This window comes from Mustela nivalis (assembly GCF_964662115.1).
Source record: "Mustela nivalis genome assembly, chromosome: 2".
In the NCBI taxonomy this organism is placed as follows: domain Eukaryota; kingdom Metazoa; phylum Chordata; class Mammalia; order Carnivora; family Mustelidae; genus Mustela; species Mustela nivalis.
The window spans coordinates 96063968-96076269 of record NC_139021.1 but is presented as its reverse complement, the minus strand read 5'-3'; the positions used below and the strand labels follow the sequence as shown (position 1 = coordinate 96076269).

Below are 12302 nucleotides of genomic sequence, written 5' to 3'. Positions count from 1 at the left end.
CCGCCTTCCCCGAGACAGAGCATGGCCCCACAGCTGCTGCGAGCACCGATGCAGAAGTGAGTCCACCCGGAGACCGTGAGGGCTGGGATAGAGAAAGTCCCTGTCCTTGAAGCAGTCACTAGTAACCCTTGGTAAACCAAGGGGCGGAGGAAATGGTACCCAAATCCTGTTTCGACACGCCGCATTACAATGAGCGCTCTACCTCGACATGGACCAAGCCTCCCTAATGATGTGGCTAGCGGTTCACGAAAATTCAGGGACCAGCTGCAGTGGGCCGGTCCCCATACTGGGCCCTGTAGGGATCCATTTCAGACGACGACCAACGCCGCATCCGTGTCGAGACAAGCACGCAATGGGACGGTGGCTTTCACACCTCTCCGCGTTCTCTTAGGTGCCCTTCTAGATGCATCTCCCTGCCCTCAGAGGCCCAGGTCCATTACCCCCTCCTCCACGGGGCTTCCGTCCTACCCACTCCATCTCCCGCAGAAGCAGCTCCTCCAGGGGAGCCGGGGTGGCTCAGTCAGGGAAGCGTCTGCCTTCACCTCAGCTCATGATCCTGGGGTCCTGGGATTGTTGGAGCCCCGCTGAGCAGGGAGCCTGTTTCTCCCTCTCCTTCTACCCCTCCTCCCTGCTTGTGCCCTCTCTCTCAAATAAATAAATAAAATCTTTAAAAAAAAAAAAAAAGTAGTTTCTCCTCTTTTGGAACTTTCTTCTATATATTCTAAGGGACGTGTTATGTGTAACTTTACTACCACTATTCTGTTCTGCGCGACTGCCCCTCCCTGGTCAGAAACTCCCTGAGAAGAAAATCCTAAGGACAGTGCTCGGTGTGTCTTTTAAAATGGCCTTGTGTCCGGGCACCTGGGTGGCTCAGTCAGTTAAGCATCAGACTCCTGCTTTTGGCTCAGGTCATGATCTCAGGGTCGGGACATCGAGCCCCACGTCAGGCTCCATGCTCAGCGGGGAGTCTGCTTCAGATTCTCTCTCTCCATCTCCCTCTGACCTTCCTTTCATTCATGCTAAATAAATAAATGTGTGTGTGTGTGCGTGTGTGTGCGCACGCGCACACGCGCACACACACACATAAATAAATGAAATCTTTGAAAAAAACCCAAGTAAATAAGATGGCCTGTGTCTGCCTTGTATCCCCCCAGCACTCCAAGGGCCGTTCTCCAGACAGCTGCAGGAGCGTCCTTCAGGATCTTACTGGAAACGGAGAGTCTCGCCCCAGCCCAGACCTACATGGTCAGAATATGCGTTCACCACGTTAGCGGTAGGTACCACTCAGGAGCAAGCACCTTCCTGTCCATCACAAAATGCTGACTGCCCACCTGCCTCCTACAGGCCAGGCCCTCCGCACATTTCACCAGAACCTTTACCTCTCAACATCCTGAACCGGGCTTGCAGGTTTGGGAGTTTAAACAGACTCTGTGCTAAGTGCCCCCCAGGGTGCTTGTCCCCTCCACAGGCTCCGGGTGGCTCTGGGTGGTCAGGAGGGGCAGAGCCCGGGATGGGCTCCTCACCCCCATCTGCCCCGCCGAGCCAGGATTCAGCTGGCCAGGTCTCCGGGGAGTAAAGCCCTGTGTCGGTGTTTTCTCACAGCCCAGCACATCTCCCGACCACTGGGAGCTTGAGAAACACCCTGCACGGCCTGCCCCGAGCTTCTCAACCAGGAGACATTCTCATGCCTGACACAGAAACAAGAGAAAGGAACTCAGACAGAAACACTAAATAAAGGTGTCTTGCTTCCTTCGGCTTCCCTGACAGGGAGTATCTTATCCAACCTTGTTCTCTTGTGTGTCTCAGAGATATCTGGAGAAAAGACTAAAGAAGTGAGGCCCTTGTTCAATGAAGTTCACTGAAAAAACCAAGTCCAGAAAGTTCCCCAGGCCCGGATCAAAAAAAGAGGGCCTGATTTTCCACCTGTGTCTTCAGCTCGCATGTGTTAAAGGACCAAGCCAGAGAAAATTAATCTGGCCAGCGACGGGGAACCTCAGACCTAGGCTCGGTCATGCTTCCCAGACAAAAGTCGGCATCGCTCATTTGCTCTCTGCTACAGCTGTGCCCCTTCACGGAGCACCCCTTGCCTCAGACTCGCCTCCTCTCTCACAGGCCTCAGCCGTCACCCAGTGCACAGAGAGAATGGGAGAGCTGAGAGTTCCACCTCCATTTCCAAACTCCTCCCCTTCTCCCCACCCCACCCGGTCATGCTTTAACCCCCACATCACCTCAGTGGTCAGGGAAATCACAACACTACACAGCACCAGCTCCGGGAGTTTCTAGAAGAGGATTTGCAACCTCCTTCTGGAATTCACCCCACTCCTGTAGAGCCCAGTGCCAACAGCCTGAGTATTCACTGGGAATAAGAAAATACAGTTGAGTAAGGTTGAAGACGTGAGCCTCAAGGCTAACCAGCTTCCAGAAGAATCCTTAAGTCTACATCCTATTTCCAGACCCATTCTGAGTGTGCTAAACCTCGTTATCACCAGGACTATCTATCAAGTTCATTCGTGTGTGGGGGAAGCTGGAAGTTGTTTTAAACCCTCTCTCTTCCCCACATCTAGTAGAAATGGGTGTGACATGTGACAATCAGCATCCGAAGTCCCGAAGACTCCTCCCAGGCCAACCATACCTGCAAGATTTCCTTTGACCCCGTCTGCCCTGTGTGCACTCAGCTGCCATGTCGGTCCTTGTCTGCCACCCTGCCCAGCACATAGGAGGCAGACAACAAATAATTTTCGATGAATGAATAAATGATAGATATGTCACACGTTAGGCAGGAAGGTGGTAAGTTAATGCAGCTTTCATTGTGCAAAATCTTGGAGTATTTCTGGGTAATCAACAAGTGCATAACCCAAACAATTCATGTTCATAAAGTGCTTTGAAATCCACAAAATAACGGAGCTGTTAAACAGTTCACTGTTATCAAGTGGAGGTGACCAGAGGAACAGAGCACACAACTCATTTGGGGTGTAGAAAATAGACACGAATGAGGGTAAAACAGAAATGGAACATTGCAGGGAAAAGAGGAAATAATCAGTAAGCAAAATAAAACTCACCCTTATCATAATCATCATCCTCAACTGCCTTTTCTTGAAGTTTCTGAAGCTTTATTCTTAGGGATTTTACCTATGTCGGTTTGAAGGGGAAGAAAATGAAAGCCAAATTAGGATAGCATTCAAGCAAACTTATTTTTTTTTAAGCTAAAAACATTTAGAAATGATTTTGAAACTGAAGTTCTTTATTCTCCTTTAAAAAAAGAACCACAAATGTACATTTTTCCAATGCCAGATGCATTAGTTTCTCAAAAAAAAGTTATATAAAGAGAAAGTGTAATTTGAGCATAAAATCCACAAAAAGAGCTAGAAAGTTATTTTAAACAAAAACATCACATTGTACCCTTATCTGCATGAAAAAAAAATTTATAATAAAAAGAACGCAAACTTCCTGACCTGACCAAATGGTCTCCCTTCCCAAAAACCACATTAAATTATGAAGAAAAACACACTAAGACTAGAAGAGAAGCCAAAAGAAGAGCGTGAACTTAAACGCGGCAGGGTGTCAGCCAGCTGGGTGAGATTGGCAAGAAGAACCTCACAAAACCCTTCTAGAAAAGGGCACCACCCTATTTAACTCACATATGGACATAACGATCTCACTGTCTGTAGAAGAGTTGCCAGTACTCATTTTTAATTATTTTCCTTCTCGACAGGAGGCCCGAGATTTTCTGAAGATAGATTCTTGGCCTATCCATGAATGGATGTGGACTTTCTCTCGGAAACACAGCTTCCTCCCATCTTCTGCCTGACACCCCCACATCCTTCAACACCCAGCTCAGGGGCCATCCCCTCAAGTCTGTGTGAAATATCCTTCCTCTGTACTGCCGTGTGACCTGTGCGTGCTCCTATTCACGTGACCCATTTAGCAAATATTTACTGAGCGTCTCCTCGGTGTCAGGCACCGTCTGAGGTGTTGAGGATACAGCACAAAATTCTTAGCACTCTCTCTTGATGACATTCTTGAGTAGGAAGACAAAAATTAATATAATAAGTACATTTTATGGAACCTTAGAAAGTTATCAGTTTCGTTGTTGTTGTTGTTGTTGTTTTTAAGATTTTCCTGATTTATTTATTTGACAGAGAGAGACACAACGAGGGAGGGAGCACAAGCGGAGGGGGTGGGGAGAGGGAGAAGCAGGCTTCCTGCAGGGCAGGGAGCCCGAAGCAAGGCCTGATCTCAGGACCCCCGGATCATGACCCGAGCCAAAGGCAGACACTTAACAACTGAGCTACCCAAGCAACCCGAGAGTGATCAGTGTTAAGAAGAAAAACCACAGAGCCCAGTAAGGGGCATCGGGAGTGCTGGTAGGGGGTAGGGCTGTGGTTTTAAATAAGATCTCACTGACATCTGAGGAAAGATTTGAGGGAGAACCCTGAGGCTCCTGGAGAAAACGTTTCAACAAGAGAAGAGTCAGTGCAGAGGCTCGGGCAGAGGCGTTGCTGTTGTTGCCAAGTAAAAGCAGGAGGCCACAGGGTCTGGGGAGGTTTGATTAAAGGGGGGATTGTAGATGATGAGGTCAGAAAGGTGATGAGGAATGCATCATGAAAACACATGAAGAGGACTGAAAAGTTCTCGTTACTCTGTGGGTGACAGTGGGCAGTCAGAGGGTTTTGAGCACAAGAGTTCATGATCTGATTGAGGTCCAAGCAGCTCCATTCTGACCACTGTGGCCAAGGGCAGAAGTCAGATGGCAGGGGAGGACATGGAAATCACCCAGGACAGAGGTGACCATAGCCCAGATGATCCTGGGCACAGTGAAGACGGTGAGAAGGCAATCCGATCCTGGGCACATTCTGAAAATGGCGTTGAAGGTAGAACCAACAGGATCTGCTCATAGACTGTAGGTGGGGGTGAGAAAGTCAGCATGATGCTGGGGTTTGGGACTGAGCTGCTAGAAAAACATAATTGTAAGAAATTGTAGTACTTGCAACGCCATGTTACAGCTATTGTTTTATTTTGTTATTTTTGTGCACTCCATTCACACTTGAGTCTCTTGAGGGCAAGAACTCTATTCTACTTGTTTAGAAAATGGCAGGGTGCACCCTTACTTGGCTCCCCACTGCTCTGGGCACACAGAAGGATGACACTTCCCTCCCCACCTTGCTGTGGGTCATGGGGTTAGGGTTAGGGAGTAAGAGTTAGCGGTCACTTCTGCACTGAGCATTTCATTGCTCTTGTAGGATCCCTTACTGTTTTCCTCCTTGTCCCCTTGACCGAGGGGCCGTTTGCTCTGATGCTGTAGGCAGGGCTCCTGAGTGACCCTGTGGAGCAGATCTCCCAACCACATCCATGGGACTCGAAGCATTCAGCAAGAAACAAGACCTTGTGTGCGCCTGTGTGGCTCAGTTGGTTAAGCGGCTGCCTTCAGCTCAGGTCATGACCCCAGAGTCCTAGAATCGAGTCCCACATCAGGCTGTCTGCTCAGCGGGGAGGCTGCCGCTCTCCCTGTTTGTGCGCTCTCTCTCTCTCTCTATAAACAAATAATATCTTAGGGGGAAAAAAAGAAAGATAAAAGACAGAAACACAACCATGTCCTTTAAAGGCTGTGATATGTCACTGTCTGTTACCTCTTCTTTTTTTTTTAATTTATTTTTTAATCTTTTTTATTTTATTTATTTATTTGAGAGAGAGAGTGAGAGAAAGCATGAGAGGGGAGAAGGTCAGAGGGAGAAGCAGACTCCCCACGGAGCTGGGAGCCCCATGCGGGACTCGATCCCGGGACTCCAGGATCACCTGAGCAGAAGACAGTCGCTTAACCAACTGAGCCATCAGGCCCCCTGTCTGTTACCTCTTCTAATACAATCTCTAAAGCCAGGCACAAGTAGTGCATAAATACTTTCTGAAAGAATGAATGTTTATATTAGCCCCTTTATCCTTGAGGTTGCTCCATATTACAGGTGCAAACTGTACCAGGAACCTAGCTATACATATTAGGGACAGAAGAAAGTCTGTATGGGTGGGTCATTGCTATTACCATCATCACACTGGAGCTTACTCGAGCTGAAGCAGAAGAACTACAGGAAAGAAGGCCACAGAAAACTTCATGCAGAGCCAACAGCCACCCCACCTTCTCCCCCTCATCCAATGATCCCTCTAGGTCACTGAAGTGATACCCCAGATGTTTGAATGTCTATCTGTGCTGGAAACAGAGCCACTGATGGTCATGACCTATCCAGTGACACAACCGTGTGAGGCAGGCAATTTCTCTCCTTCTCCTGCAGGTTCCACAAGCCGAAGTGGGGCTCACTTACAAGATTCTCCCCGCTTCCCTCCTCTGCATACCCAGTTAGCATTTCCTTCCATCACAACTGTCTCAATCCCATGCAGTCCCCGGCAATGTCCCTGGGTGGCTATTTCTAAAGAGCATAAAATACCCTTTCTGCTGATTCTCATTCATGGCAGTTGTGTTCTAGAAAGTCACTGGAAATGCTCAGTTAGCAAACACTAAACCATTGCTTCCAGGGGAAACAAGCGTTTCCTATTTCTCATTCAGAGATGGGTATGTGATTCTGGGATTCTTTCCCACCAATAAAATTTATGGTGTTTCTTCCTAATCTCTCATTCCTATTGAAACAAAATCTGCCTTCCTATAAATCCTATGCCCCGGACAGAGTCCCTCCCAACTCTCCTACATCACTGAATAAAGCTGATTCTTCTTCTACACAACAGACATTCGAATCATCGAAAATAGCATCGTGTTTTCTGCTGTCCCGGTGTTAGTTTACCATAAACAAAGATACTTAAACTATAGATAAATGGTGTCCAGATCCTATTACTTGAGACAGGATATGAGTTTAATTTGAACCCTAGGGAGAAGGGCGAATTTGGTGATTTTGGCCCAAATTCACTTATTCTGAGCTCGTTCTCTGGTGATAATAATGACCAACATTTCAGGCACTTGCTCAGTGCCAGACCCCGTCTGAAGCTCCCGGCAAGTGCTGAGACATTTCATCCTCATGAGACTCTAATGAGACTCTAATGAGGTGGGTACCATGGTTTATCTCCACCTTCTAACAACAGCGTCTTGACGCACAAAATGATTAAGCAAATCACCTAAGGTCACTCAGTCGGGAGAGGAAAATGCCAGGCTAGCACCCGGACAGTCCCACAAACCTGCCAGACTGCAGGACGTCGTGGGATCACAGGCACACGCACACACACCCCAGCACACACGCACACACACAGGCAGCAGAGCTGACTGCTTCCAGAATGCCCAGGGTGAACCGGCGGCCACTTCACCCTTCTTCCGCAAGGAGCACCGCTCTCTGGTGGGCTCTGACCAATCAGTTCTTTTAAAAGCTGCATCTGGGTGATAAAGGTGAAAGGAAGAGATATCTAGGGTTGGTTATATTTCTTAAAACTAAAGATCCGGAAACCCAAAAGGTAAGGCAGGGTGGCTTTCTCCAGCCAGAGCCCCTGGAATGCTGAACTTCAGGCCCTGTGATGACCTGGTGGCTGGGGGGGGCTGGCAAGGGGAGCCCGAGGCGTGACTGGACCCCAAGAGACGCAACTGATTGGGGGTTCACAGACTCCAGTTTGTTAAACAACGAGATTCTCAGGAGGCTGTGAGTTCCCTGCAGGTAGGAGGAGGTAGAAGGCAACCCAAGGAACAGAATCATGGGGACTGCAGACAGATCACTGCCAAGGTAGTTCCTATTTGGCTGTTTGGGAGGGAGAGCCGCTGGTCATTAGAACGGCGTTCTACTTTTGCTTCACATGCGTCAAAACTTGAATTTTTGACATGGAGAAATACAGATCTGTGGTCAAGATTTTTTTAAAAGAGATCTTGGAAATGAAGTGCTGAATACTGGTATTTACAGTTGGAAAAGGATGACACAACACTCTACTTAGTGCCTGGGACCTTGCAATTCATAATAAGAAATATGTATTTGGTCTTTGTTCATTTCTGACACAGAGAGCCTAAAACCCTAGAAATTTCCTGTGAAGAGGGCAAGAAAGGGGTCTTTTGTTATGTTAATAAGGCGAGTCTTGGAAGACACCTAAGGATGAGGGCTGGTTGCCAGGGGAACCAACCACGTGATTAGAGGACAAGAAACTTACAACCCCATCCCCCGACCTCCAGGGAGGATACAGGGGCTGGAGGTTGAATCAATCCCAAATGGCCAATGATTTAATCAGCCTTGCCTATGTAATAAAACCTCTATAAAAACCCAAAGGACCAGGTTGGTACACATCTTGCCCCATGCATCTCTTCCATTGGCTGTTCCTCAGTTATATCCTTTTGTAATAAAGGTGTAATCTGTTAAGCAAAATGTTTCTCTGAGTTCTGTGAGTCCTTGTGTAATCTGTTAAGCAAAATGTTTCTCTGAGTTCTGTGAGTCATTGTAACAAATTAATCGAACCCAAGGAGAAGGTTTCTGTTGGCACCTCTGATCTAGAGCCAGTGGGTCAGAAGCACAGACTGGGACCTGCAGGCAAGCAGTCTTGGGGGGCTGAGTCCCTCCACTGTGGGAGTTGATCTATCTCTGGAGAGATGGGGTCAAAACTGCCTTGAGTTACGGGACAGCCAGCCAGCACTGGAGAAATTGCTGGTGCGGACAAACACCTCTCCGATGTTAGGATTGGTGACGAGAACCCCTTCACGCTTTGCCTATCTGTGTCTCTGACTCTCTTCTTTTGCCTTAGCCCGCCAGTCCAAGAAAGCTGTCAACTAGAGATCTGGGGTCCCTCTTCATAAGATGCATCATTGCACTAAAAACAAAAATGATCAAGCAACAGCAGAGGGCCAGGATGGATGCGAGACATCAGGCATCCAAAACCATCTAAGAGATGTGACCTCTCGTTATAGAGCTCATGGTCAAGTACAGAACTTGGGCCCACAAACAAATGATTATTACATGTGACGAATGCTACCATGGGCCATGTCCAGAGCGCTACGAGAGCAACATGGAAGGAGGGATTCATCTGGACCAGAGGGGGCAGGAGACGTCTAACAAGGAAGTGGCTTCAGACCCATACCAGAGGGATTACAGGAGCTTGGCAGGTGGAAACGTGTAGGAAGGTCGTTCTAGGCAGAGGGAGAACTGTAAGCAAATGCCCAAGGCACAGCTTTCCCTGGCGTCTGCAGGTACAGGAAGCAGCACCAGATGGCTGAGCCAGCAGGAGTAAGGCACTAGGGCAGGCTGGAGCGGGTTGGGAAAATCTCAATTATCAGGATAAGGAACTTGGATACCATCCCGAGAAGAGCAAAAGGTTTCAAGCCGAGGAGTAACACCATCCCACTGGCATTCTGAAAGACAACTCTGCTGGTCATTCAGGGGACGAACTGGAGAAGAGAGACACTGAGGAAGGTAAATAAGCAGAGAATCTCTTACAAAACCCAGGTTAAAAACAACCAGTGTTTGAACCAGGGCAGAGGCCGTGGCCACGAGAGGCAGGTTAGCTGCTGGACTAGGAGGGCCGACCAGATGTTGGGAGTGAGGATGGGGGAGGTGTTGAAGACACCTGCACTTTCTCTAAAGAACTAAATGGATGCTATTAATTAAAATCAACAAATGGGTATGAAGACCAGGGTCCTTTAGAACAGGTTTGGTCGGGGGGCGCCTGCGTGGCTCAGTCGTTAAGGGTCTGCCTTCGGCTCAGGTCATGATCCCAGGGTCCCGAGATCGAGCCCCACATTGGGCTCCCTGCTTGGTGGGAAGCCTGTTTCTCCCTCCCTCCTCCCCTGCTTGTGTTCCCTCTCTCACTGTGTCTCTTTCTCTGTCAAATAAATAAAATCTTAAAAAAAAGAACAGGTTTAGCGGGGAAGACAATGATATCAGCTGTTCACATCGAATTCCAGGTTTCTGTGCATCACCTGGGAACGGAGAGCTACAAGGAGATCGTGAGAGAGAAATCACATAGCTGGGCTGAGGTTCACAAGGGCTGAAACAGGGAGAACAGGGCCAGGGCCAGGAACATGAGACCATGTGTAAAGAACAGAAAATAAATGAGCCCAACTGCTGGGAATGAACATGACCTTCACATTTTCAGGTACTTCCACCAAGTGCCTGATGAGTGGGTGTTCTACTTCCTTATGCACTTGTACAACTGTATGCACACAAACACACACATGCACACTTATACACGTACACACACATCACATGCACACACCCCAGAAGGAAAACACAGCCTTTCCGTAGGATGAGCCAAACCGCCCAATGGGGTCAGTGGACCACCTCTTCCTGGGTTTCTCTGGGAACTTTGTGCGGGTAGAACAACACTGCCTACTCATAGTTATACCCATCTCTCAGGTAACTGGGTGGACAGCACCCTCACGACGCCGGGTTTACATGTATGTTTACATCCTAACTTCTCACTGCAGCCACAGAACAATCCCAAGCAAGGCTTCCATCTAAGTAAGAAAACTGAGGGGCTCCTGGGTGGTTCAGGGGCCTTTGGCTCAGGTCATGATCTCAGGGTCCTTGGATTGAGCCCCGCGTCAGGCTCTCTACTCAGCGGGGAGCCTGCTTCCTCCTCTCTCCCTGCCTGCCTCTCTGCTGACTTGTGCTCTCTATCAACTAAATAAATAAAATCTTTAAAAAATAATAATAATAATAAGTAAGGAAACTGAGAGCCCAAGAAATGGAACGACCAGGAACAAAGTCTCCTGGCTGTGTCAGGCAGTGTCCCCTGAGCGGGATGACAGACAAGGGGTAAATGCAAATGAAACTCAGCATCACCCCCAATGGGGGCATCACCAACTTCACACCCCTCAACCACACACCAGCCAGCGCCAGCTCCCCTGACCCCCAGTTTCCTGTTGCAGAGCAGAGCTGGGCAGAGCTAACCACACGTCACTTAGGGCAAGAACCGCAGAGGAGCCTGCGGCCGGAGGGAGAGCAAATCTGAGCATTGAAGTGACAGAGAAGAGGAGAACGGGGACAGATCTGCATTCACCCTGCGCGAGAAGAAACAGAGGCGCAGGGACATGTTTTTGCTGCAGCTACAAAAGGAGCTGCTTCAGCTTCCAGGGGGAAGTCGGTGGCCCTCCCCGAACTCGTTTCCTGCCCTCTGCCCGAAGCGGATCTGAGCCCGTGATAATCAGGGCCCCGGAGGCTGGGGACACCGACCTCCAGCCGCCTCTGGTCGCTCAGCAGGCAGTCCAGCAGCACGGGCTCACACCTCCGGACCAGCGTCTCCCAGCGCTGAGCGTCCCCCAAGCTGCTGCCCTCAGACCCGGAGGGGCCCGGGGAGAAGCAGGAGACGGTGTCCACGTCCAACAAAGTCGGCATCTCCCTCTCCAGCCTGTGGCTGCCCCCTGCAGTCTGGGCAGAGTCTGCCAGGCGCTGAGTAGTCTTGAGATAGAAGTGGGAAGAGAGAAGTCGAGGGTGTTCGTGGGGCCTGTCCAGGCTGGCAGCCTTGGCTTCCATGTCCTTGGGGCTCTGACAAGGGGCCTCGGCCTCTCTGGAGGGCGGGCAGCCTTCCGCTTCTCCACGCTCCCCCGCAGAGCCAAGAGAGAGCCGTATGAAGCTAAAGCTTGAGGTAAAGGTGTCCTGAGAGCTGCCCGGGGCTGAGGGGACCCTGGGGTCACTCCCGAGGCCGCAGCTGTCACCATTCACCTCCTCTGGGAACAGACGGCCTTTTGTCCAGGTGTCTTTTGCTCTTTCACCGCCACCAGCATCCCAGCCAGCGCCGGGGGCCTCAGAACTGTCCATGGACGGGAGCTCGCCCTGCCACCCTGCGTCCCCAGGGCCACACGACCTGGCCGGCCTGGCAGGCAGTGTGGTGCCAACTTGGAACTGAATCCCAAAGAGCCCTGAGGGTCTTCTCGCAGGCGTCCTTGCCAGGCCCCCGTATCCCACAGGGGTCGGAGCTGAGGCTGCTGTGCTCCTAGGAACAGGGCTCCCCACCGAGGGGCCTCGCCACTGGCCTCCAGGATCAAGGCTACCCTGTCCGGCCCTGGACTCAGACTGGTGGGACTCCTCACCGCACGCCCCTCCCTGGGCACGGAGTGCAGTGGCCGCTGCTGGGTAGAGGAACCCAATCCGGGGCCCCGCTGTGCTTCTCATGTAGCCCGGCCTCCGCGCCAGCCGCCGCCGCCGCAAGGACGCCGCAGGTGGTAAGCAATCCCGGCCACCTGGGAGGAAGAGAGAACACAGCACCGTAAGCGCGCGTTGCTCAGCAGCTCCGAGGAACTGCATCTGGAGAGCATCCTGGACTAGAGGCCACTGCTCTGTGCATCTGTCAGAGACAGAGGCCAGCTCAGGCGTCATGGGGCCAACACAGCATGGAGATCCGGA

General features: G+C 50.3%; 1 protein-coding gene across 6 annotated transcripts in view; it reads right to left on the bottom strand.

The window, feature by feature from the left end:
* Positions 1 to 12302, bottom strand: part of DISC1 (DISC1 scaffold protein) — a 370404-nt gene that overhangs the window by 304700 nt on the left and 53402 nt on the right. For all 6 annotated transcript variants that reach the window (XM_082718906.1, XM_082718904.1, XM_082718905.1 and 3 more), the window contains exons 2-3: positions 11133 to 12139; positions 3060 to 3129 (exon numbers count right to left, since the gene is read on the bottom strand). In XM_082718906.1, coding sequence (XP_082575032.1) covers positions 3060 to 3129; positions 11133 to 12139 — 1077 coding nt within the window. The remainder of the gene's footprint in view (positions 1 to 3059; positions 3130 to 11132; positions 12140 to 12302) is intronic.